At 48.1% G+C, this 27,009-nt stretch overlaps 1 protein-coding gene across 4 annotated transcripts in view; it reads left to right on the top strand.

Moving 5' to 3' along the window:
* The window catches only part of TTC28 (tetratricopeptide repeat domain 28), a 115,090-nt gene that overhangs the window by 62,193 nt on the left and 25,888 nt on the right, over positions 1–27,009 (top strand). For all 4 annotated transcript variants that reach the window (XM_027652424.1, XM_027652423.1, XM_027652427.1 and 1 more), the window contains exons 2-10: positions 1,377–1,524; positions 3,088–3,360; positions 4,353–4,483; positions 17,395–17,902; positions 20,483–21,824; positions 22,199–22,722; positions 24,273–24,382; positions 24,600–24,729; positions 25,083–25,301. In XM_027652424.1, coding sequence (XP_027508225.1) covers positions 1,377–1,524; positions 3,088–3,360; positions 4,353–4,483; positions 17,395–17,902; positions 20,483–21,824; positions 22,199–22,722; positions 24,273–24,382; positions 24,600–24,729; positions 25,083–25,301 — 3,385 coding nt within the window. The remainder of the gene's footprint in view (positions 1–1,376; positions 1,525–3,087; positions 3,361–4,352; positions 4,484–17,394; positions 17,903–20,482; positions 21,825–22,198; positions 22,723–24,272; positions 24,383–24,599; positions 24,730–25,082; positions 25,302–27,009) is intronic.

Below are 27,009 nucleotides of genomic sequence, written 5' to 3'. Positions count from 1 at the left end.
TATACTAAAGGTTAATGAAAAGAATTTTGCTTTCATCAAATTTATTAAAAGGGGTTCTACAATCAAGACTTACTAATGGAAAAGAGATTAAATATTCATGTCTCTAAATTTCTCGCATCATTTTTGATTTTCCTTAGTCTCTACCTTCCTGGATTGGATTCTGAAAGTGCCTGAATGCTTTAATGAAATACCAGTTTGGAAATTAATTGGAGATTTGTCCTGTTTAAGTAAAAAGACTCCCACAGATGTATACCTAATGTATCTTGAGCACAGGTCTCTGCTATTACGGATGGAGAGAGAGAGTGGTGGGGTCTTAGCCATGAGATCAATACTGGTAGCCAGTCTCAAGGAGCAGTATTTGTTCTTAAAGCACTTTTAAAGAAATGCAAATAATGTTTTATCTTCTTTATTTGTACTATTGAAATGGGCTTGAATGAACCCAAAGTGCATCAAAATTTACATCAGAAAGGTATTAGCTGGTCATGAAGATAAAACCTGAATAATGGCATCCAAGGTGCTTGAAGAGTCAAGACCTTTATATAACACAGTGTCCAAATGTGTGTGCTACAAATACCAGAGTACTTTGAGCAAATATTGGATTGTGTTTTCTGTGGTCTCTTTCCCAGTAGCTCCCAGGCAGTCCTGGATACCCTTTGGGCCAGGGCTTTGCCCCTGTGTGTGAGCAGAGCATGTGTCTGAAGTTCCTGCTTTGTGTGTCGATTCCTTGTGTCCCAGTGTAGGGAGATGTGGGAGCTCTGTTCGGGATTGCTTTGCAGCTCTTTGTTGATGTTGTTGCTGGTGTAGAAACAGAAATACATGGTGAGAGGAGATACAGGTTACTTTGAGGGTGTTACACATTCCCTTAAAGGGTTTCCTGGGAAAGAAAGAAACAAAGAGAAGTGCTCTTGTAAACAGGTTCAGAATTATGAGTGTCTGGCCTCAGTCTGAGAAGCACACGTGGATCTGTGAACAGGAGTGTGTGTATATGTGTGTGTGTGTGTTGTATTTAAATTGCACCCAGCACGTGGGGCAGCGCTGGGCAGTCTTGAGAACCAGCATCCGATTATAGGTAGTTAAGAATAAGTATTTGACCAAGTCCAAGGGGAAAGCTTTGCCTTCCTAGTAGTTACCAGCCCTGGTCTCCAGAACAGATCAGAGGCCTTTCAAAGGCTGAGGTTGTGATCAAAGTGAGAGGGGTCCACGCTGGGGGCAGCCACAAACCAGACTGTGGTGTTGGGTGGTTTTGATGGTAGCCAGAAGTCAGAGTGTGATGGTGTAGCCTGGTGTCCACCAGCACGAGGTCAGGGCAGCTGTGTTATTTGTGAATATTTGTGACGGGTCAGTGATGGGCATTCCTGTTCCCTCTGTTCCTGCAGGCATACTTCCGACAGGGCGTGGCCCTGCAGTACCTGGGACGCCATGCGGATGCGCTGGCCGCCTTTGCGTCGGGGCTGGCGCAGGATCCCAAGAGCCTTCAGCTCCTGGTTGGCATGGTCGAGGCCGCCATGAAGTCTCCCATGAGAGGTAAGCACAGGGGGGTTTCTCAGGGGTGGTGACCTGCTGCTGAGGCATCGGAGGCCAGAGTTCCAGTCCGTGGGTGACTCTGACAACATCCGAGGATGGGAGAACTTGCAGGCCTGAAGGGAAAGATTTTAAGATTTGGCTTCTCTGCTGAGTCAGGAGAATGCTGAGAACAGCAGGAGGAACAAAAACTATCCTTCTGATTGAGTGGGATAGCAAGATGGTGATAGCCAGCTTGAAGGGCACTGGAGATAAACTGGGTTTGTATAGCAGTTCCCATGGAGCCCTTGCTCGCTTGTCCTTTCTCCAGTATCAGTGCAAACAGAGGCATGTGGGGCTGTGGCCCTGGCTGTGCTGTTGCTGAAACAACTTCCCACAATGTTTTGGTGCTTGGCTGTTGGGAACAGGGCATCTGAAATGCTCCAGGTCAGTGTTAGCCCAGAAGAGCACATCAGCAGCTTTTCTGTGGTACTGGTGTCTCTCAAAACACAGCATTCCAGAAGGAAAAAAGGCTGCTCTGCTAATTCCCTTCTGTTCAGGCAGTGTTTGAAATCACAGGGACCTTGAAGCCATATGAGCTGTGCAGTGTTTTGCCTCTCTTTCAAAATGTCCCTGTTTCCAGGATTTTTCTCTCTAGAGGAAGGAGGTCATCTCCTCTTTGCTCTGTTTCTCTTGCAGGCTTTGTGTTGCAATGTCCTAATGCTGTTATCCAGGAGGGAACATGGCAATTCTCGTCCTCAGCAGATGGTGCTGGGGACTGCAGGGTTTAGGAGCCAAGAAGCACTGAAATGAAAAAATATCGCTGTTGGTGTTTCCTTTTTTGCATCCTCCAAAATGAATTAATCTCAAAATTTCTGTCCTATATAGCAGTTACCTTGTGAAGGTAATTTCATTTGCTACCCAAAGGTACTGAGGCTGCTGCTTAGCGTGCAGGTGATGTGGTATTCTGTGTGAGCATCCCCAAATTTGGCTGGAATATCCCTGACCCATTTCCCTGCAGCTGTACATCAGCTGTGCTCCCTGCTGCAGTTAGACCAGTCAAAGCAGCCGAGCAGTCATTCCAAAGGAGCACCATCTCCTGCCAAAGAAGACCTTTCTCTCTTGGCATACATTGTGTGCTTTGGGTATCTGGACAGGCACAGCCTTTGCAGATGTTCAGCTGAAAGTTTGTGCTGAAGGAGCAGAAACTGTAACGCTCTTAGACACTGCTGGTGGCCCATTTCCAGTTTCCTACAAAATTCCCCAGGTGTTTTCCGTTTTCCATCTGCTGTTATGCCAGGCTTCAGAGCTCAGTATGAGACTGCTCTATGTGCTCATGCTTCCTTCCTGAAGTGCCTTCTGCAAGGCAAACAGCAGCTTGCCAGGTGATTTGTCTTGATATGCCGGATCTTAGATGGTACTTTTGAGCCCCAAGCTCCTGCAGTAAATCTTAGTTGGATTTGGGCAGTCTGGCCCTTAATTCATTTGTCATTTGGTTACCAAAAAATCAAGATGAGTTGTGAAGGTGATTCCTGATGTAAATAACTCGGTTTGTTGAGTAACTTTGCCTTTGTTTTTGTGCTTCAGAGTCCCTGGAGCCCACCTACCAACAGCTGCAGAAGATGAAGCTGGACAAGAGCCCCTTTGTTGTGGTGTCTGTGATCGGCCAGGAGCTCCTGACTGCGGGCCACCACGGGGCCTCTGTGGTGGTGCTGGAGGCTGCCCTGAAGATTGGCACTTGCAGCCTGAAGCTGCGGGGATCAGTGTTCTCTGCGCTGAGCAGTGCGTACTGGTCCCTTGGGAACACAGAGAAAAGCACTGGATACATGCAGCAGGACTTGGACGTAGCCAAGAGTTTAGGTAAGAATTCGCCTTTCACTCCTTGAGTGCTGGGTTGGGACAGGTGGAACAAATCAAGAGCTAGATTAATGATCAGTATCTCTCTGGAACGCTCAGGTTTCTGTGGGGTTTTACAAACTGCTAAATCCAATCTGAAACTCCTGAAATGTGCAGACTGCAGGTTTGTGCAGCCCTATTTGCCTGCCTGTGTGAAAGGGCAGATGATCAATGAATGCTACGGTTTTACAGGGTCTTCTAATTACCTGATGTCATGTATGTGGGAACTGCTCTTACTCCCTCTGTAGACTGGTACTCAAAACCTTACATGAGTCTTAAATGAAGCCATCTGTTTTTCCAAAAATTCAATGGACAGAGGTACTCAGTCTGAGATTCTAGGGCAGTAGCCAGGGAAGGAAGAAAACAAGAATGAGACAACAATGAACAAAGAGTGTTTTAAAAATAACCAAATTCAAAAATCCCTCTTGAGTACAGTATATTCTGCACAACAGTGGGAGCATTCAGCTTCTCAGGGTGTTGTAGGAGAGCACACCCTGTAGGAGAGATATGAGACAAAGGCCCAGTCGTGCACAGGTGGAGGACAGTAAATGAAGGCTCAAGCCAGGAGCACTAACTGAGAGCACAGGGACTGCTCTCTTGAAGAGGGCCATAGATGTTCTTTGTACATCTGAGCTAAGATGTGCTGCAGAATTGTTTTCTGGAGAAAGCTGACATGCTCTGTGCTTGTTCCTGGGCCATTGACTAAACTTTACAGCAAGGAATAAATGGAGAGCAATGGGAAATTGCCAAGTGTTAGACCAAAGGAGAAAGTAAAACAATTCTAAAAATAAGGTCTATGGCAACTGTAGAAGTTTCTGAAGGCCAGTGAGGAGGAGAGTTTGGCTGTGTACTAAACTGTTCTGATGCTACTTGTACAGCGTGTTCCAGTGTTCTCACTGGATGCTTCCAGCAGTGCCTGTATGAGCTAACCTGTGTTTTGTTTGCATGTGACACAGGTGACCAGACGGGAGAATGCCGAGCTCATGGTAATCTGGGCTCTGCATTCTTCTCCAAAGGAAATTACCGGGAGGCCCTTACTAACCACAGACATCAGCTGGTGCTTGCCATGAAGCTCAAGGACAGAGAGGTAGGAAGCTTCTTAAATAGTCTGAGCTGCGAGTCAGCACTGTGTGATTTTCCGGACAGATACGAACATCTCAAAAAACCTTGTCTGTCTGCCCCGTTTTACTCCAAGAATTTGGAAGCTACATGGTTTCTCTTCCCAGATGTCAGCTTGCCTTTTGTCACGGAAAGTCTTTGTACCAGTAGATACAGTGTGTGAGTGCAAGGGGCAGGATGTTTGGTTTGTCTTTTTGCCTCCCTCATCTCTAGTCTCCATGGGGCTCTGAGCAGGTCCTTTCACCTCCCTCTCCCTTCCCCACCGTGTTCCCTCAGCACAGAGGCTCTGGAGCTCTGGGCACCAGGGATAGAAGCTGCTGCTGGGTCAGTGTCAGTCCCACACGGCTTCAGTGGAACCCTTGTGTCCTCAGTGCGTGATACAGGTGCTGCCAGTCCAGACTCTGTTAGGCTGCACCTTAAATTGTACCTACGTTGTACAAGAAATGAGCAAGATCCCTGTCCCCAGTGTTTGCATAAAATACTCTTTGTGTAAACACCAGTGAAAACAAAAAGAACCTATGCAAGCCTGAAAACAAATTGTTGTGTAGACTGTAGGGGTTGCTAGGACTGGTTCTGCTTTGCCTTGACTGTTTGCCATTCAGCTCCTGAGGCATTGTACTGGGCTCCCTGCCAGTGCAGGGAAGTGGGCTGCTTGGACTGAGCAGGCTGTCCCAAGGGATTTCTACTAGAAGTTCGCTGTAAGGACAGAATCATATTTTAGTGCATGTTACAGGTACAAAACCTATCCCCCCCTTCAGGGATTCCCCTCTACTATGACTGGGAAGATGGGGTCTGGTGGTCACAAGGCAGGTGCAGGGAGGGGATAGAGGCAGCAGGCAGGTGAGAATTCATGTAAGCACAAGTAGTTTTGGGGGATATTTAAAAAAACGAGGAAGATCAGTTTCCCACTGGTAAGTCGTGGAAAAAATCCACTTGAATTTGCTGAGTGCTTTATTTGATAAGTTGAATATCAAGTAAGCCTTGGAGAAATGCATCTTTCAGTAGATTGTGGAAGGACTGTGACTGGGGGAGGGACCTGTTAGACATTTTCTTGATTATTTTACCAGCTGGAAAACTTCCTGAATTATTCCTGATTTCCTTGTTTATGTTCACGCAGAGCAGAAAAGCTGTTACTTGTCATTGTTTTTACAGTTTTCTTGATCGGGGTTCCTGTTGCTTCTAACAGTGTAACCTGCATGGCTGCAGCTCTTCTGTGGGGTTTCTGCAGCAGCAGATCCCCTGTTGTGGGAGCTGGAGGAGCTGCAGGAGAGTTGCTGTGCTGGTGGAAGCACAGCAGCCCCAGAGCCCAGGCTGGAACATTTCACTGACTTCAGGCCACTGATCTAAAAAGATCCCTCTGGAGGGAGTCAGGGAATGAGGGCTAATCATGATAGTTCTTAGTTCATGACACATCTGGGCACATAATTAACAGTTATTGACAACAAGTGACTACTTGGTTTAGCAAGAAAGCTGAGCTTCTTGGATTTCCTGTAGGATGTAACCACAGGAAATTAATTTGGCGCTTTCTGATGACATCATCTTGACCACAGAGCTTCCTCTGAACAAAAAGCTGTTTTTCTTGGACTCCTTTGCAGACATTTTTATAATGCAAATGTTATAAAGTTGCAATAGGGCTGATGTGAATTCCACCAGAAGGGAATTTGGTGTGCGACTTTAATGAGGTAATTGTTTTACCTCCGACTGTACAGAGAATTGGCAGAGAAGGTAAAAAGTGCTCGTCTGTATGGGTTACTGCTGTCTTCAGAGGGACTGTCAGGTTCTGAGGCTGCAAATGTTTGTACCAGGGGCTTCTGCTGGGTTGTGTCACTCATAAGCTGAGGAGGAGGTTGCAGAGGATCTGTCTGGAGCACTGAGGTCTGTCTTCCCCTGCGTGGGCATGGAGAAGGGAGCTGTCAGCTGAGCAAGGAATCGTCTCAGCTGTTCACAGCATCTCAGGATTTTAAATGTTTTTCTTCCCTGGCGTGGGGAGTCTGTGCAGCTCCTGTTACAAGCACCGTATCATGCTGAGCAGAGGCCATGTGTCCAGGCAGACCATCCACTCTTTCAGCCACTGTGAGGAGAAGTTTGGGCTGTTTTGTGATACTTGTCCCCAGAGAGAGCATGGAGCAGGTGTAGCTGGGGTTTGGCGTACCTCTAGTGTCTCCAAGAGAGATTGTGAGGTGTTGAACACATTTGAATTTGGTCTGTGCAGACAAGAGAGAACACTGGATCTTAGGAGACACTGTGAAGGGCACCATGTGACAGCCATCTCAGGTAAGGGATGTGTCAGATTTTTTGACCAGCTGCAGTGCCTGGTCAAGAAATTCAGGTGAGCTAATTCTCTGAGATTGTTTCTGAAAGACTTAGCAGACTTGAAAAGGCAGTTGATTCAGGAAACCAGGAATCATAAGGGACTTACTTGGTCTTCCTCTCTGTGCATTCCTTGGTTCTTGTGGAGCTCTGCAGATGACCCCTGTGCTCAGTGGGATACCATCCTAAAGTGGGTGACAACAGAAATGAGGGGCAGTAGAAGACAGGATGGTAAGCAGGACCATCTAGGAGGACAGTTGCCTCTTCTGATGGAGATGAGTGTGGAAGCCCAACACTCAGATGGTTTGATGCGGATAAAGAGAAAATAGCAGTGCAGGTTGGTAGTCTGTCCTTTCTCTGTGAAGATGAAGCAGAGGAGATTTCAGTGTGGACTGTCCTGTCCTGCTGCAGACATTGGGAATGTGGTTGAGAATGACCTGGCTGCAGTGGAGTGAAATGTTGTCTTTACTTCCTTGCTGCTTGGTGACGCATGGATAATGAGCCACAGCCCTGTCCTACACTGGCAGCAGCATCATGTTCTTGTGATGCGTTCAGTGCTCTCTGTGAGTGAAACACTGTCAGCACACACTGTCCAGCAGTCCATGTGCTGAGGAAATAAGTGTTCTAGTAGCTTGAGCTGCTGCTCTTTTTTCCAGTCATTATTTAGTGCCCTTGAAAGGGCTGATAGTTGTACAAAGAGAGGTTCCCTAAAGCAGCAGCCAGAGCACCGGGACGTGTCAGAGGAGAAGCGGCAGACGGTGTTAGCAGGGAAGACTGCATCACGTTATTTTAGCTTGTTGTCTTCTGCCTGTCACAGAAGCTGGCTCTGATGAGCAGCAGAAACTTGCAGCCTGTTTCTTCTCAGAGTGGACTAAAGCCTGCACATAATGGAGGTGCAGAATGTTATGTTTGTACTCTAATTAATTGCTTTGTTTTTAGCACCAGGTAATGTGATCTTCTCATGTAGCGTGTGCTGATGCCACATCACAAGCTGTAATATAAACAAGGGTGATGCAACTGATGAGCTATGCCAGGATCAGAGGAAAGAATGCAGTAAAAACGTAAAAGTAAAAGCTTGTGATGCCTGTAACACTAGTGCCCTGTGTCCCTTTTCATCGCTAGCTGCTGCTCAGGTGTGCAGAACTGTCTTGTATTTGGCATTCTATGAGGTCAGAGTGCCAAGGTAGAGCCAGTGGTGCATTATCTCTTGGAATGGGTTGGAGTGGCCCTTTTTACTGATCGTTTGGAAGGGCCTGGGTTCCTTCCAAAGCATTTAATTTAGAGAAGTACTGCTTGAGTGTTGGAGCTCTGAGGGCTGACAAGCAGAAACAGGCAGGAAAGGGAAAGCTGTGGAGCCCCTTCTTGGGTCCAGTGTCCAAACCCTCACACAGGCTGTGCTTGAATCCTGCCATGCAGAGGCCATGGACACCACAGGACTCCGCAGTGTAATAGCTCCCTTCTCTCCTGGGCCCTCAGACGCCTTCGATTACAGCCCCGCTGTTCAGAAATAGCAGGGCAGTACAGCAAGATCATAAAGTAACCACCATGAAATGAATGCTTGTGTGAAAGTGTGCTGCCAGCACAGAGCTCTTGGGAAGGATGCTGCTGCCAGAAAGCCACTGGGCGCTGGCAGCTCCTGCGTGTTGGCTGGTGGGCACGTTTGGAGCTGAACTGGGGCTTTCCTTAGGATGCAGGGTCCCTCTTTGGGAGTGAACAGAAGGTGCTGAGTGAGGAAGACTGTTGTCTGTGCTTCTGGACTCTCCCTGGGACTAGGATGAAGATGTAGCCAAGTGCCTCAAGGCTGTTTCCTGCTGCCCCTTTTCTCAGGATTGTTGCTGAGAGAAGGGCAGAGAGTGGAGGACAGGCTGACAGACTGTCAGTGCCATCTTGCCCCTGGGTTGGCTTGTGGTGCCCAACAGCTTGCAGCAATCATTCCTGGCCCAGTTTTAAAGGGATTTCCCCCCACCTCCCTCTAGAAGCAGCTATTTGTGGCAGGAGTAGGTGCAGACCTGCTGTGGCTCAGTGCCCTCTTGTTATTGACCCTTTGTGTCTGGGGCTACTGGCTGCTGCCCCTGGACATCTCCATGAGCATATGTGGCTCTGGGAATTTTCTGCAGCAGGCAGGTATGCTCAGTAACTGATGAGCCAGGTTTTACTGTCTCAAGATGCTTTTTAAAACGATTGCAGATGTAAGGCAGAATTCATGTTTCCAGCTTCAGCAGATTTTGTTCAGAAAGGCTGACTCTTTGCAGCAGAAGGGCATGATGAAGATGATTATTAGAACTGGGTGGTTAAGTGGCATAGAAGAAAGGTGTTTATTAAGCAGACTCTGGTGGGTTTTCTTTGTCACCTTGCTCCAACATATCTGTGAAGATTCTTGTGTGGCAGGGGAAACATCAGAATGCAGAAAGTCCTGTTGTAAAGAGAAACCATGGGCTTGCAGCCCAGGAGGCTCCAGAAGCTGGCTGGGTGCTCTTGCTGCAGAGGGCATTGCCATGGAGCTGGCAGGGACCACTGGCCACTGTGCATCCCTGGAGGAGGATCGTTGGGGAATATGGTTACTGGGACAGACATAATCCCTGGCTGGATTCATTTGGGAATTTGCAGATTCTGCAACTGTCTGAATATACTTTGTGAGCAGCTCAGCCACTGCTGGTTATTTAGGTTTGCAGTTCTGGTAGTTTTTCCCATTTCCCTTCAAAGCAATGAAACAGCATAAAGCTCCACATTTGGTAAACTGCAGCTCCACGCTGTGCAAGTCAAAGATCAAATTTCACCTTGTTTCCAGAAGTAGATGCAGAGGGAAAGATAGATCATTCCTTTCTAATGAAATCTGTAAATTCTGTAAAGCCAAGGTTTTCTGCTCCTTCCTGAGGGGAAGGGGAAATGCTTTCCAGGTGTCCCTCCTGCCCTGCTTTGATCTGTCAAGCCACATCTTCAGTTGATAGCAGACCTGTAAGGATATTCAGTTTTTTCCTTGAATTGTATCAATTATGGTTTGGGGCAACAGAATGTGTTTTGGTTTTTTTTGTGTTCTGCTGAGTTAGATAAGAAAAAGATGGGAACACAGACTGAGTCGGAAGTGGCAGAGCTGTCCTTCAGGAGGACTCCATTCTTCCTAAAATAGGACCTGTGGGGTCTGTGGTGGAGAAGGCCAGGAGAACACCTGGAAAAGAGCATAACCCTCTACAGTGGGACTGTGAGGACAATAAAGCAGCCAGAAACCCTGCTCCTTTGCTTCCAGAGAGGGTGGTGAGCCTCCCTCTCCCATACCTGTTCAGGCTGGTGTAGAAGGTGAGGGCAGGCTTTTCATCATTACCAATTGAGTCTCTGCAGCCATACCTGAGCTACCTGGCTTCTGTGGCATTGTAGTACACTGTGCTGTGCCTTCTCTTGGCTTGGCATGGCTTAGCCCATCCTGGGAGGCTTCAGTAGACACCAGCTCACTGAAGCCCAGCAAAGGTCCTGTGGCCTCTCATGTGTGCCCTGTGGGATGGGCTGGTCAGTCACTGTTCTGTTCTCTGCAGAATTTAGCTTTGTATGGGTTCACTTACATAGCAGTTGACCTTTTCCATTGCATCCAAGTGGCTTTCAGGTGTTTTAAAATAGAATTTCTCATGGGGTAAACTTTGTCTCTTTTTCACTGTAAATCCTGAAGTGATCCCTCAGCTGCTCACTTACCTCCTCAGCTGTGCTCCTTATCATCAGTCTCAGATGGAGTGTGGAGAATCCCAGCCATTCATGAACTGCAGCTCAGGGGAGCCCACTGCAGTGTCCCTGCCCATGGGATGCGTGTGGCACTCGGCTGTATGAAGAGATGGTCTGGCCCTGGGTCTACCACATTTTTCAGAAAGGAAAAATCTGAAAATCTTGAGACTGCAGTTACTTTGTTATGTTTGCAAACAATCTGGAAAATGAGGACAGGATATAAATACCTCACAAATGAGAATTGGAAATAGTCTTCAGGCTAAAGCAGTTTGTCATGCATGAAAACATTGACTAAGATGTCAGAGACAGGCTGTGGAGGCAAAAGGAGGAAAGTAGTGTTTGCTGCAATAAACGTCAGAGCTCTGCAGAAAACCAGCAGAGAAGGCACTTGCTTTCTGCTTTTTTCTGGCCCTTTTCCTCTTCTGTAGTGAAGCCACTGCTTCAAAATAATTTATTACATAGTTGTCTACCAGAAGTGGGTTATCTGCTGCCTGTAGCAATATGAACAGGAAGGAGTAAGAGGAGAATTTGCCTTATTTCTTATGGCTTTATCACATCTTACTGGAAGTAAGTAACAGATCGAGGAGTACTTTGCTAATTGCTAATCTGTACTAGTGGCTAATGCAGCCACTGCTAATAGAAGTGCAGGAATGATGACTTTAGGGTGTATCAAACAGCAAAGAGATTCCTCTTTGTGAGCTTTTTTAAGAGAAGAGTTGGGAAACTACTTGAGAGCTTTGGTTAAGAAATTAGTGGATGAAGGCTGAGTGCCAGCTGCTGGGAGAGCACTTGCCATATGAATTCATTTGGGAATTGTGGGTCCTGCAGGGCACTAGTGCTGCATTACAGCTCAGCCTGAATCACCTGCATGGCCGAGAGGATGAGTTCAGTGATGTGATCAACCTTAGTAGCTGACCATCAGCAATTGGATACGTATCAGAGAGTATAAATTTTTTACCTTTCTCTTTCTGTCTTTAGCAGGTTTTTTTAGAGTCAGCTTGACTGGATTCATATAGGTTAGTCTGGTTCAAATGTGATAGGATTAAACAGAACAAAGGGAAATCTGACCAGTGCAGGAAATTTGGGAATGCACTAAAAGGCCATATGCTTTGTTTTGTTTGGACTTGTGACTCAAGAGGGAAATGTAATACTTCCTGAGGATCTCCTTTAAATGTCCCCATTTGACCTCCACAGCACATGGATTTTAGCTGAAAAAAATACAGTCTTCTGGTTTTACTTTCCTCTCACAGTGACTGCAAATCCCAGCATGTTGCTGAGGCCTGGACATGGCTGCAGTAAAAGAAATGAAGCAGAAACTTTGTGCAAGAGCTGCGGCTCCAGGAGCAGCACTCTCTGGGTTTCCAGAGGCCCACCTCAGCCGAGGCTTTCTCCCCTGTATTGAGCCTGCAGTGAGAGGTGTCCAGCTTATGAAAAAGAGTGGCAAGGATTGGCACAAGTTGACATGCTGCTGTAGGAGTTGGGAGTTTTGTTTGCCTGCACAAAGAACTGCTCTGGGACCTGTGAGATCCAAGTTTGTGACTTGCTGGCTTATTCTTCAGGACTAACTTTGACCAGGGCATGAGTCACTCTTCAGTGTCACCATCGCAGAGGAGCTTGTGGTTTTAAATGAGGGCTTCTTTTCTTACATCACCACTAAACATGTCAAGTCAGCTATCCTCCCTTAAGTTATTGCACACAGGAGCCTTTTAGACTATGTTCAGAAAGCGAACAAATTTGGGCTACTTGGGGTAAAGATACACGAACCCCAGGTGATGCTTAGGCTTGAAGTTGAGGTCTCATTTAAACTGTTCCTGGGCAGCTGTATTTCATGTGACTTCTTTATGGAATGAGTGGAGCACTGCAGAGCCCACCCAGAAAGGCAGCCCCCACCCCTGGGTCCCCAGCACTGCACAGTGAGGGGTGTTCCTCCAGCTCCCACAGTGAATGTGAACAGCCTGGTCAGTATGAGTGACAGGCACATTTATTCTCAAGAAATGGTGTGGGGTAGTCACTGTTTCTGCTTTCCATCAAACCCCTACTAACTTGGTCAAAACTGTTTGCAGTTCTGTTAAGGGATTAGCTCAGGTTTGGTTTTATGAGTGTTCTAGGCAGAACTGAACACCTTGCTCCTAAACAGTAATGGAGGAGGTGGAGTCAATGGATTTTCCACTGGAGCAGCATTATTTTGATCTCCAAACGAGCAGCTGAAAGTCAGTGTTCCCTTTGAAGCCTTTGGTTTCAGGAAGAATACTGACTGTGAATGGCTTGGCAGTTGAGCCACGGTGCTGTTCAGGTTTGCCTGGATTCATTTACTTTGTGTGATGCTTTTGCCATGGAACAGGGAGAATGAGAAGTCCTTTGAAACACTACCATTTTCCTGTGCAAGCACAGACAGAGTGGGCTGGGAGTGTGATTGTCAGCACAGCCCATGGCAGCCTTTATCATGAGCAGCAGGTCTCTGACACCTGCAGAGCTGTGGATTTTACCCATTAATCGAGTGAGGACTGGGACCGTCTCTTCCTGCTGTATATTTTGAGTCTTTCTATTGTGTCATTTATTCCTGGTTATTTCCCTTTCAGTTAGGAGTAGTTACAAGCTCCTTTCAGGCTTTCACATATTAGTGCTTCTGTTCCATGGCTTTGGCTTTTTTGAGGTTTGTTCTTTGATAGTGTCTCTGTAAAAGACTGAGGCCTTCTACAAATAAATTGGATTTGACAGGGGTATTGATTTCAGTGTATTTTTTCCCCCAGGAACTAGTTACCTAAAAGCAAATCCATTCCTTCTTTCTGTGTACAGATCATGTATAAGAGGAAGATACTGCCTGCTTCTTCTTTTCCTATTTTCAAAAGCATGGCACACAAAGGGAAAAGCTGGATGTGACACTGGCACATCAGCCTCGCCTTTGAGGGAGGAGAAAAGGACAAGTTGGAATTTTGATGGGGCACCTTCTGTATTTGGGTGTAAGACTTGTCTTAGTGCATAAATCAGTAGTTCTTCAAGCTGGACCGTGGAATACTGGTGGATTTTGAGGAACTGATGAGGCTTAATAGAAGTGTTCCTGTTCCCAGTACAGCTGTGATGAATATGCATAGCTGATCTGCTGGATACAGTGCCACTGCATCTTCAGGGTCAAGCTACTGTTACCCCATGCCCAGAGGGAGAGGGGAAGTGGAGAGAAACAGCATGCAAGGGGGCATGTTCGATCTCTGATCAGTCCTGATCGGTGTCTGTGTTTGGGGATTATGGCTACCTTAGAGTGAGATACCAGGCTAAGCATTTTCCCATTGTATTTTAGAATGATTATAGTGTGTTCTTATTTAAGCAGGCTGTGCAGTCAGGTGAAGACTTGTTTAAATGTAACATGATTGGGAAATGACCATTCTCTGGCAAAAACGAAATGCCTAAGGAAGGCACCTCTCCAAGTTGCCAGGTCCCTATTAGTGGTCATTCTGTGATGCACATCTGCTTAACATCAGACTGCCTTATTCATCTGAAAAACCTGAGCTGGCTGTTGCTCCTGAGAAAAAGAGAGCACTTAGGAACCTGTTTCAGAACTCCCTTCTGTGCCTCAGCTCAGTGGCAGAAGAATCTGCTTTCTATTATAGTGATAAATTGCTTAATTGGAGGTGTAAGCAACCCCCACTGTGAAATTTGTCTTTGTCACATATATAAAGCATTGATTTTCTTTGTTTGCTAATGCAAACCCCCCTGGTATGGTGCTGTAGTCTCCCATCACCCTGCCACCAAGCAGAGGTCTGTGCTAGCAGAGCTAGGGTGTGTTTCACATGTGTCAGCCTTGTGCTCTCCCCACCACGTTGGGCCTCTTCTGCCAGTGACGTGGGAACACCCCATCCCTCTTGGCCCAGTGTGTGAGTCACTTGAGGTTCCCACTGGATCCTGTTTTGTGGGGAATTTTATTAAATATACAGTGATGAATTTATCTTCTGGAATCCTGTTCCTAACCCCCTGAAGTGAGCCACTGGAGTCCCCCAGCAGATGTTATCACTAAATTGTTCTTAAACACTGCTGTAAGAGCAAGCTCCCCTGACTGCCCCCAGAGCACAGAGAGCACTGATTTTGCTGGAAGATTGCTGCTGCACATGAGAACCAACCCCAACCTGGGAAAGCCAGAAGTGTCACAGGGCTCTGCTCATGCAGACTCCAAGAGGATTGAGAAGTGCTGCTCTCAGATCAGGTAACAGTGGAAGCTGCTGCAGAATAAAATGTGAGGAATGTTGGAGTGAAGGACACATCAGAGGGTAGAGGTGGCCTTCCTGCTTTTTCTAACTGTCTGTGTGAGCCACAGCCCAGAGTCTGAAAACAGCCCCAGCTTTCTAATCAAGTTGGGCTATTTTTTGTCAACCCTTCACTGTTTATTTTCTGTTTCTCTTTTTGTCTCCTTCTACTTATTTTTCTTTTCTGCTTCACTTGCCCTCCTCCCACATCCTGGTTTGGACAATCCAGTCATAGGCACTCAAGCACGTGAGCCAGGTGTCTTTGCATGCCCTGAGAATGGTTGCCAAGCTTGTACCCTTCATTCTAGGTCTTTACTGTGAGCCTGGGCATGCTCTTGAGCAAAGGGATTAGGAGCCCTGGGAATAAACATTTCCAGCCTCACAAATTTTGAATTCCTATCATCTGCTTCCCATTCTAGGAGACATCCTAAAGATTTCTTCCCATGTGCGGTATGAGCAATCTCTGCTTCTGTCAGGTTTTTCTTGTGCACAGACAGTCTGAGATCTGCTGCTTTCCATTTATGCCTCTTTTCCCCAGCCATAGCCCATTTACATCATCCAAGTCTCTGCCTGATGGCTCTTTGCCAGAGCTCATCTCCTCAGCAATCTGCATGCATGGATGTCCACTTTTTTTATTTTAGCAGCCCCAGAAGACACCAGATTTCCTTGACTTGTTTTTTTTCCAGAAAGACGTTTCCATTCTCTTCCCATTAATACCAGAAGTGCTCCTGCTGCTGGTGGCCAGTCTTTTAGAACTATTTGAGGCTGGATCAGTTCTGATTGCATTGTGCCAGGTTTGACTTTGCTGGTGGTGCTGCTGGTTTGTTCCAGAGCAGCAGGCTCATTGCTCACCAGCAGGACAAAGGGAGCTCCAGTGGACCTTGAGGCCTGTAGTGGGCCAGTATTTTGGTCTGGGCTTGAGCAAGGTGGCTGCACGTATCTGTTTCTTTCAGGTTTTTTCCCTAGTGAGGTTGCAAATGACTCAGTACTCTGTGTATATTAATATTCATGAAGATTTTTGTAAAAATGGATTAAAATTCAGAGCAACAATTTTTATGTTGGTTTTGTAGCAACCTCCAAACAGGCCCCCTCAGACCCTGTAAGAGCTTCCCCTCGCTGGTGTCAGCCAAGAAGTTTGGTCGTGCTGCTCAAGAGCTGCTCCAAAACGCCCCAAGCCTGTGGCCAGTCTGACCAGTATGGAGCAGGACCCCCTCCCCAGCTCTGCCTGTGTCTGCACTGGGAGCAGCTGGTCCAGCCTGCACCGAGGAGGGGCTGGGGCTGCCACCAGTGCTGCCCGCTGGGAGCTGCAGCCCTTGGCTGGCTGCTGCCCTCACCCTGACAGCTCCTTTCTGGAGGTTTGGAATTGGGTCACAGCAGCAGCTGGGTAGCAAAGGAAGTGCACATGGAGAAATTGCAGAGGAGTCAGGGTCAGGACACAGGAGCAAGCAGCCTTGCTGAAGCAGCAGGTGCGTGTTGGGCAGGAGGAACACATCCCTGCCCTTGGCTCCTTGCCCTGCTGCCTGGCTGGGTGCTCTGGCTCTGCCAGGTGGAAGGCAGGCTTGTGTCCTAGGAGATGCAGTGGGCATAAGAATCTGATTCTCAGATAATTTGTCTTGTTAAATACAGCTGTTTTTTGGTGGTAAGAACTCGGGTTTTCAAAGAGCTGTATTTAGGTAAGATGTGCCCAAGGGACAGAGGCTCCAGCTGCTGAAATGCTGTTGTCTTTGCTGCAGTCCCAAGGTTGTGTGGGGCTCAGGACCCTGATGCTGCACAATAAGAACTGTGCTCTTTGGAGCATGGTGTGCTTGGCCAAGCAGAGGCACCTGAGGATGTTGGTTACTGCAATGGCCTATTGGTACTGCAAGATAAACTGCAGAGGTATCTCCTTCCTCCCAGTTGAGTGATGGCTGCAAGTGTGTCAGTTTTCCAGCAGCAGGTATCCAATGGCTGTTAAGCATGGAGAGAAGAGACTGCAGCATCCTCGTGGTGGCTCAGCCTGCAGTGTGCCTGTGTCCAGTTGGGCACTCTGCTGCTGTCTCTCTGGCACTGCTTTGCTCTCAGTCCACAGGAGTCTGTTGCTTTGATGTGAACTTACAGTGTGAAGAGTTGTTTGCAGTGTTCTCTGCAGGTGACTATCATTATTTATCTGCTTTCCTGAGAGCTGCCGTATACAGGATGGTTTGCTGAGTTAGCAGGACCTGGTGTAGGTGCTACAGTAACCATGAGAGGTGACCTGAGGTGTGGCTGCCTATGGAGGAGGCACTGCTTTGTGGAAAGCTGGGGTTGCTCCCGGAGTGCAGTTTTCTGCAGCAATCACTCTCTCCATCTCCTCAATGGTCTCTGCATGTTTGAGGTGCTGTCCTTGCCCTCTGCCAGGTACATGCACACTGCACACTTTAGAGAAAGAGGTAACCCAATGCATGCCTTCCTAACTCAACCCCATACATTCCCATTGCCTCCACCTTAGCTGCCCTGAGGGGTTTAGAACTGCAGAGAGTTGGTTTTCTAGCAGGTAGTCACATTCTTTCTTCAGGATGGCCTCTTGTGGTTTTGATTTCTACGACTGGGGCCATCCAACTTGTTTCCATGAACACTTGTACTTACGTTGCCTCTCTTACCCCTGCAGGCAGCGTCCTCGGCACTGAGCAGTCTGGGCCACGTGTACACGGCCATCGGGGACTACCCAAACGCGCTGGCCAGCCACAAGCAGTGTGTGCTCCTCGCCAAGCAGTCCAAAGACGAGCTCTCTGAGGCACGGGAGCTGGGCAACATGGGAGCAGTGTACATTGCAATGGGGGATTTCGAAAACGCAGTGCAGTGCCATGAACAACATCTGAAGATCGCCAAGGAGCTGGGGAACAAGCGGGAGGAAGCTCGAGCCTACAGCAACCTGGGCAGTGCTTACCACTACCGCAGGAACTTTGACAAAGCCATGTCCTACCACAACTACGTGTTGGAGTTGGCCCAGGAGCTGGAGGAGAAGGCCATTGAGATGCGAGCTTATGCTGGCCTGGGCCATGCAGCTAGATGTATGCAGGACCTGGAGAGGGCTAAGCAGTATCATGAAGAGCAGTTGCACATTGCTGAGAGCCTGCAGGACCGAGCTGCTGAAGGCAGAGCCTCCTCCAATCTAGGTAAGGCCCTGACATGGAGCAGAGTTTTTCAGGGAATGCTGAGACTATCAGAGCTGCTGCCAGGACGCAGGAGGTCCGCTTTGTGCTGTCTTCTTAGTCACCCCAGTTTCACCAGACTGCCTTAATAAATTAAACAGGCCCTTGGCAGATTGTGTGCTGCTGTAATGTATTCCATGTTCAATTATTAAATTCCTCAGAAAGGCACTAGAAAGCACAAACTCACAGCAAAAGGGAAATGAAAAGATAAAATGCATTTGAGGAGCTCTTCAGGAGTCCGAAATAAATGTAATTTTTGCACTAATGCAAGTAGTGACATGGTTTGTTACCTGGCCATTTCTTTGGGAGCTTGTCAGCTGGATATGTCGATATATTGCTGCCTTGTAAGCTGGGAGACATATGGGTCAAATCCTAACTAAGTTTGCTTTCAGAATGTACATATTGAACTATTAGAGCGTAGGAGTCTTCTGTTCTCCTAAGGAGCGGTATTGGCGTGCTGCTGGCAGGCTGGGAGGGACTGAGTTACATCCAAGTGAAGCCCAGTCCTGCTGCTGCTTCACAGCACCAGATGTGGAAGCGACCAAGGATACGTTTCCATCTCTGCCATGGCTGTGGCAGTTGTGCTGCTGATGCTCCAGCTGTCATTCAGGATGTGTTCTCAGCTGGCTGGGAATGGCAGAGCAGGGCTGGTGCTGGGATAACAAAATATGTGTTTGCTGGCAGTCCCTGAATCCCAGCTCTTGCAGGCTGCCCCACGCGGTAAATTAGCTCCTGTTTCTGCTTGGCAGTTGGCACTTGGTTCATTTGTAGATGCTAATTGTACTCTGATGTTATCAACAGCAGGTAATTGAAAAGAACTTGATGAATTACTTAATTTCTCTTAGTAGCTGAGTCTTCAAGAGCTGAATAAGAAGATAAGGGAAACTGGGGAAAACAAAAGAGTCCCAGCTTTTTAATTAGTGTTGCAAATCTCCTCCTTTACATAAATTGGGGCAGATTTGTGAGGCAAAATAGGTTTGTGGGGCAAAAGTTCTTGTGGCCAGCTTAGCAAGTCGGGACCAGAAAATTCATCTTAATGTCATTATTAATCTTAACAGCAGCTTTGGATTTAACGATGCTTTCATCATGTAATTCCAGAAATTTTCGTTAAGAAAAAAGAGTTTTGGTGCAGCAGAGAATGTTTTTCTGTGTTGGATTTAAGCCTAAGTATAACTTTCAGTTGGTATGCTGACTCAGCCACTCCCCACTTTGTGTTAGAGTAGTTCTCCTTGCGTCTGAGTGCGGGGTCTCACGTTTCAGCTGTTATTTGGCTGTATTTTTTGTCTTCTCTGTCAGAGTTAAGTTATACTGGAGAAAGAGAACATGCAGTTCTTGTTGAGACTATTACTGTTGTTTAAAATGCATCCAGTACCAATTAAAAAGTCTTAATTGTCTCTTTCATCTAATCCACATGCAAAACAAAACCTTGTCAAAATAGCCATGCTGACAGGCAAAAAAAATGTATCTAAATGTGTGTTTCCAGGCCAGAATGTTAGAGTTGGCCTCTTTGCTGAAGCAACAGACATTTTCTGTTTGCATCTCCCTGATGTAGATGGAAAGCACCCTTAAGTGTACTACCCAGTGCTGAGCAGGGCAGACATGGACTGTAATGGAGCCCAGCTGCTACAGGGCTCTGCAGGGACATACACTGTGCTCTGGGCCATGGTGAGCAGAAGGTGATGGGCTGAGGGTGAGGCAGAAGCTATCAGCCCTTCACAACGAGATGTGGAGTTTAACCAGAAATCTCAGGTTGTCAATCTTTCCAAACACCCAGGCTCCACATGGAGACATGGCTTTCCAGCCTCTGCAGTTCCCATTGCAACGGAGAGAGGACGCTGCACATTATTAATAGAACACAGTTAATGTCTCTTGGTGCTGCCTCTCTGCAGTTCTAAGAGAACTTCTGTGTCTGTCTTCACATGCTCGCCATGTTGCCCAAAGATGCCAGATATTTTCTCTTGAAACTTTTGCAGTTAATGTCAGAAAACATTTGCAGGGCTTCCTTCCGTGGCTTCTGCACCTCCAGGCCTGTTCACAAGTGTTAGCAAAGTAGCCATGAGCATTATTAGCACAGTTTTATTGAAGAATAGGTGATACCATCAGCAGATTCAGAGCTCCTATTCCCATGTCTCATAACAAATGCAAGATGATTTGACTGAAATTGAAAAGCAGCTGCAAATGCTGTCTTGCTCATTGTGTTGAGTCTGAGCTCTGGAGCCACCAGGTATCACTGATGGAAAAAAAAAGAAGCTATTTTATAAGGCCAAACTGTCCAGTTGTTGTGAATGTGTGCTTCGTGTGTAACACAAAACCTTTCCCGGTATTTTCCTGTTAGAAGCAAGGAGGCAGTTTATTTGGAAGGGCTGTGCCCTGTCGGCTGTGCCAGGGCCACATCTGGCCTGGTGCTGTGGGGAAAGGGATGGGGCTGCCTGGGGTGGAGAGCCAGGGAAAGGGCTGGGCTGCCGGGAGTCCGGATGTGCAAGGTGCTCCAGAGGGTTAGTGCAGGGGACTGTGTTCATTGAACTCCTTTCTCTTGTTTTTCAGGAATCATTCACCAGATGAAAGGTGACTATGACACTGCGCTGCGGCTGCACAAGACACACCTGTCCATAGCGCAGGAGCTGAGCGATTACGCGGCCCAGGGCCGGGCCTACGGCAACATGGGCAACGCTTACAACGCTCTTGGCATGTACGACCAGGCTGTCAAGTACCATCGTCAGGAGCTGCAGATTTCCATGGAGGTCAATGACCGTGCCTCTCAGGCGTCCACACACGGGAACTTGGCAGTTGCCTATCAGGCGCTGGGTGCCCATGACCGTGCTCTGCAGCACTACCAAAATCATCTCAACATTGCCCGGGAGCTGCGGGACATCCAGAGCGAAGCGCGGGCCCTCAGCAATTTGGGAAACTTCCACTGCTCACGGGGAGAGTACGTGCAGGCGGCCCCGTACTACGAGCAGTACCTGCGCTTGTCCCCAGAGCTGCAGGACATGGAAGGGGAGGGGAAAGTTTGCCACAACCTTGGCTATGCCCATTATTGCCTCGGGAACTACGAGGAAGCTGTTAAGTACTATGAGCAGGATCTTGCCTTAGCAAAGGATCTGCATGACAAGCTGAGCCAAGCCAAGGCCTATTGCAACCTGGGCCTGGCCTTCAAAGCCTTGATGGACTTCAGCAAAGCAGAGGAGTGTCAAAAGTACCTCTTGTCCCTGGCACAGTCTCTGAATAATTCCCAGGCCAAATTCCGAGCCTTGGGGAACTTGGGGGATATTTTTGTCTGTAAGAAAGACATACATGGTGCAATAAAATTTTATGAGCAGCAGTTGAGCTTAGCCCATCATGTTAAGGACAGGAGACTGGAAGCCAGTGCCTATGCAGCCTTGGGCTCTGCATACAGGATGGTACAGAAGTGTGACAAGGCTTTAGGTTACCACACGCAGGAGCTGGAGGTGTATCAGGAACTGGGGGATATGCCGGGTGAATGCAGAGCACATGGTCACCTTGCTGCAGTGTATATGTCACTTGGGAAGTACACCATGGCCTTCAAGTGCTATGAAGAACAGCTGGAGCTGGGGCAGAAGTTAAAGGACCCCAGCATCGAAGCCCAAGTCTACGGTAACATGGGCATTACCAAGATGAACATGAATGTCATGGAGGAAGCGATTGGCTACTTTGAACAACAGCTGGCCATGCTGCAGCAGCTCAGTGGGAATGAATCCGTGTTAGATCGGGGACGAGCATATGGGAACCTGGGAGATTGTTATGAGGCTCTGGGAGATTTTGAGGAAGCTATAAAGTATTACGAACAGTACCTGTCTGTGGCTCAAAGCTTGAACCGTATGCAAGATCAGGCCAAGGCCTACCGAGGCTTGGGCAGTGGGCACAGGTAAGGAGCTGCACGTGTGTTCAGTGAAGTGTGCTAGTGAAGTACAAGTACAGATGGATGCAGTGTGTTACTGATGGGGTGTGTTTGGTAGCCATTGCACACAGGCACAGAGGAGTGAATTAGAGAGTCTCTGGGTGCTAAAGACTGTGCTGCCAGCTCAAATAATGAAGCTGATGCTGCTCTGTGCGGAGAAGGGGAAAGGTTTATGGGGTGGCAGGAGGAGCACCATTGATTTGATGGTGGTGGGGATGTCTCCTGGGGGGAGCGTTCATCTCTGTCTGAAAGGTTTGAGCTGGCCTCCAGGGGAAACAATGAAACATCTTCTCTCAAGGAAATACCGGGAAAATAAACACTGCTGTTTTCTTCCCTTGTAGGGCTATGGGAAGTTTGCAGCAGGCTCTGGTGTGCTTTGAGAAGAGGCTTGTCGTGGCACATGAGCTGGGGGAGGCATTTAACAAAGCCCAGGCCTATGGGGAACTGGGCAGCCTGCACAGCCAGCTGGGAAACTATGAGCAAGCCATCTCGTGCCTGGAGCGGCAGCTGAACATCGCTCGGGAGATGAAGGACCGAGCCCTGGAGAGCGACGCTGCCTGTGGCCTCGGCGGGGTCTACCAGCAGATGGGCGAGTACGAGACCGCCCTGCAGTACCACCAGCTGGACCTGCAGATCGCTGAGGAGACCAACAACCCCGCTGGCCAGGGCCGGGCCTACGGCAACCTGGGCCTGACCTACGAGTCCTTGGGCACCTACGAGAGGGCAGTGGTTTATCAGGAGCAGCACCTCAGCATTGCGGCACAAATGAACGACCTCGTAGCCAAAACTGTGTCTTACAGCAGCCTGGGGAGGACTCACCACGCTTTACAGAACTACTCTCAGGCTGTGATGTATCTGCAGGAAGGTAAGAGGCTTAGTTGTACAACAGAGCATGCAGTGGTGGGGTCGAAGGGGTGGAAGGGAGACCTGAAGACATGGAGAGGTGAAGTACTGTGAGCGTGGCACTAAGAGGATGTGTTTGTTAGTGGTTTTGATGCAGAAGCTCTTGCAGACATCCATAGCTCCTGCTGAGCATCTGTGTGAGTAGCTGTCCGAGGGCTGATAGGGTCAGTGTGCCATCTCCACTGGAGCCTTCCTACTGTCCTGTAGAGAAAGCATGATCTGTGCCTACCTGGGGGCATCTCAGCTGCCTCAGACCATGAATCTGGACTCTATTTGGCAGAGTCTCTGTGTAAACCTCATTTGTGCCTGAGCCTGGAAGGTGTAAAACTCTCTATAAACAGTATTGCATTCCAGGAACTGACTCAGGGAAAACCACAGGGGATCCCTCTGATTCTGAGAGGTCCTGAGATCCTGAGAGGTCTCAGACTCAAACAGATGTATGCCTTGCTGGTAGCCACCTGGCTTTTCCTTGTGTGTTCACCTGGAAGTGAGACCAGGTGGGTGAGTGTCCTCTAAACTGTGAGTGAAAACAAGTGGTGTTTGGTAGGGAGGTGAGGGAGGTTCAGCCCAAGGTGTCCTGAAACCATCTGCCACTGCTGAGCTGGGTCAGCACTGGCCTGACAGTTGTGCTGCTTCAAGGGGTTCCAGCTGATCAAGGTGTGGGCTCTGATGGAGCAGATGAGCAGTATAGCTGGAGTGTACGAAGCTGGAGGCAGAAGGATTAATTACATCAGTTAGTCTGGTTTTCCTGAAACTGACCTTGGCAGGATTCCAATATGTTGTTGGAAGGGGAGAAAATGAAACATAGCTCCTTCTCCTGATGTACTGCAGAATTCCTGCAAAGCCTGGGAATGCTAGCTGCTGCTGAGCTGCATGGTGACAGCCAGGGCCCTACTCCCCAGGCCAGGGGAAACCTGAGGTGCCTCAGAGGAGATGTCCCTGTTGTCAGCAGGGACATGGTGGAAGCGGGGACAACACAAAACATGCTGCTGGAAGTGAAAGGAGTTTCAAGTCGTTTCAGGCCAGGCCCCTGCCCTGTGCTCTGGCTCAGCACATAAGCCATGCAGAGCCTGCCAGAACGCTGGGGAGAGCTGATAGGAAACAAGCCAGTAATGTGTAAAAAGGCATCTTTTCTCTGGCAGTGTTTGGCAGCTCAGTGTGATTTTGTTTATTCGTGTGGCTTTTAGAGTTTGAAAGCCCTGATAAGGGCTTACTGGGTGTATCTCAGGGGATGGCACCTTAACTTGGCTTAGAGAGGTCTTGATCTGTGGAAATGTCTGTCTCACTGAGACACCTCTCAGGCTAGTGCCAATGCAAGGGCCAGCAGCATCTACCTGGCACTGGCACTGTCCTGCTCACCATGTTGGTGCTGCCCCTGCCCTGCTTGCTGTCCCAGTGTGGGCAGCTCCATGGCTGTCCCTGCAAAGGAGCCCTGTGGGACTGAGGCTGCAGCCTGCCAGGCTGCCACAGCCCATTCTCCCCTCTGGCACTCTCTCACTGATTCCTTTTCAGGACTGAGACTGGCAGAACAGCTGGGACGCAGAGAAGATGAAGCAAAAATCCGTCACGGCCTTGGCCTCTCCCTCTGGGCAAGTGGGAACCTGGAGGAGTCCCAGCACCAGGTATACCATGGTCTGCCCTGTGCTGAAGGGCTTGTGGCATCCAAGCCCTTTGGGTCATTCCTGTCCTTAAGGAAGGAAATGTCTGGTGTGTCCCAGGAAGGGTCTGAGCCAGGCCTCCCCTGCTGGAGGGGATGCTGGCCCTGGATCCTCCTGCCTTCCCAGCCACTGCTTTGTGCTGTGTCTGTCAGGAATTCACTGTGGCTGTTTTCCCTCTCAGCTCTACCGGGCCTCTGCACTGTTTGAAACCATCCGACACGAGGTGCAGCTGAGCACAGATTACAAGCTGTCACTCTTCGACCTGCAGACATCCTCCTATCAGGCCCTGCAGCGGGTGCTTGTCAGTCTGGGTAAGAGGTGCCTTCAGATGCTGAGGCTGAACTCAGGCTCATGCCACGAGGTGCAGGGAGGCATTCACAGTTCGTCCTTTGCACTGCACAGCATTTCTGTGCCAGGGCAGCAATAGGGGTGTCCAGCTTTGCTTCCTCCACTGATTTGCCTTTCTGTGACTAGTTATGTTATTGCCTGCAGCAAAGCTGATCTGCGGGACTGTATTCCAATACAGAGACTGCTCTTTTGGGAAATAAGTGACTCTGCTTCCCCAGGTTTCAGTTGGGGTTGGGATAGCAGCTGTCCCTGTCCCTGCATACAGCCCTGCAGACCACACTTGTATCAGGTCTGAGAGATGGCTTTGTCTTTTTAGGTCACCACGATGAGGCCTTGGCAGTAGCAGAGAGAGGACGAACGAGGGCATTTGCTGACCTGCTCGTGGAACGTCAGACCGGGCAGCAGGACTCAGATCCCTATTCTCCAGTGACCCTTGACCAGGTCCTGGAGACTGTGAATGGCCAGAGGGGACTTGTTCTCTACTACTCATTGGCTGCAGGTTATCTGTACAGCTGGCTGCTGGCTCCTGGGGCAGGTGAGCTCCTTTTTGGACAGGAGAGCCTGGGAACAGGCCTTACAAAGGGAGAATTGTACCATTTGTAGCCAGAAATTAATTTGGGAACAGTGTGAATGTAGGAAGGAATAATTTCTGTCTAGTACCTTAAAGCAGAATAGACTAAAAACTGTGGCATAGCCACAGCAATAATGACACAGAAGTGCTTATTCAGGGCTTTGATTTCACCTGGAGATGGAAATGTTTCAAGTATTTAATATTTTCATTTTTCAACCTCCTTCTGTATGTATTTCCCACAGGGCAGAGCAGAGCAGTAATGAGATTCCAAGTATGTTGGCTCTGTGAGAATCTTCTATACATAAGAATCTCTACTTTAATTATATTTTTATGCTTTATCCTTCCAAAGCTTTTGACACTTATTCACTGAAGTGGATTTCAGAAAACAGAAGGGCATCCCCACTTCCTGATATGCCATTGAGCTGCCTGATCCTCCCATGAATGTGGAAACACTTATCACAGAGGAGCAAGGAGGATTAATTTGAAGAGGATTGCTTTTTGCAGACAGCTGTTGTTCATTATCTAATAAAGTGATGACTGTAAATTTTGATGAGTTCTTTCTGGATATAATTTAATAATTGCAGCCCTTCACCACGACAAAGCTAAAGAGATAAAACGCACTATTTAGATTGCATGAAAAATACTTCTGGAAGGAAAGCAAACACTCACACATGCCTGACTTAGATGAGTTGAAAGACGATGGAAGAGCAACTTTTTGGGGGTAGTTTGTAAGTTGCATGTCTGAATGTAAGATGGGGTTGTCCTGCTGTGCATCCAGTCACTAATTGGCTCTTCAGGCCTGCAGTTTGCACAATAAAATGCCAGTAATTCTACAGTATCACTATCAAGCTGAGCTTATTAAAATTATACGGGTCAAGTGTAGGGTTTGCCACTGGTCTTCATGATCAGTCTCTTCCTTGCCCACTGGGTCTTGTAGAAAAGCAGTTGCAGTTTTTGAGCCTGGGGGTTTGTGACTGCCTCTTGAGGTTCTGTCAGGTGATGGGAAGGAGAGGGGCTGTGGTGGAGCTTCGGGAGTTCTGCTTAAGAAGCTTTGCTGGGAGCTCCTCAGTAGTGACTCCAGCCCAGCCATGGTGACCTCTTGTTCATTGATGCAGAGAGCAGCTTCAGTGGCAGCCCAGGATCGTTGTCCCACTGAGGTGGAAGCCTCAGAGCCTCTTGGCTGTTGCTGTGTTTGCTGCAGGAGGAGTTTCTTTATTCTTTGTTCCTCCACTCTTCCTAACTGGTTTAATAATTGATGCTGCCAAGGCATCCAGAGCAGCCTTTTACTGTTGATCACAGGCTGCAGAATTAATTACATCAGGAAGCATAGACCAGTCTGAGGGGAGGAAGGTTTTATCTGCACTAATAGTTGAATTCTCAGCAAAACAGTGAGTGGCCTTTATCTGGTTTACCCATTGTGGAATGCTATCTTTTAATAATTTACCGTGCTTTAATCCATCTTTTTTCTTTTTATAGAATGTATTTTCATGTATATGAGTGAAATGAGAAATCTGTGTGTGATGTGAGGAGGTTCTGCTGTAGTAACAACACTCTTATTCAGCATTTGAGCCTCGTGTGTTCACTTAATGTCAGAAGCTGTTAATAGATGTTTTTCATGTGCATCTTTTGAAATGTGAATTACTCTAGTAGGGGCTTGTATGAAAGATCTGGT

This window comes from Corapipo altera, unplaced genomic scaffold (assembly GCF_003945725.1).
Source record: "Corapipo altera isolate COAL_440 unplaced genomic scaffold, ASM394572v1 67, whole genome shotgun sequence".
Taxonomy (NCBI): domain Eukaryota; kingdom Metazoa; phylum Chordata; class Aves; order Passeriformes; family Pipridae; genus Corapipo; species Corapipo altera.
Note: the sequence above shows the minus strand (reverse complement) of the source record. Positions and strands in the feature narration are given on the sequence as shown.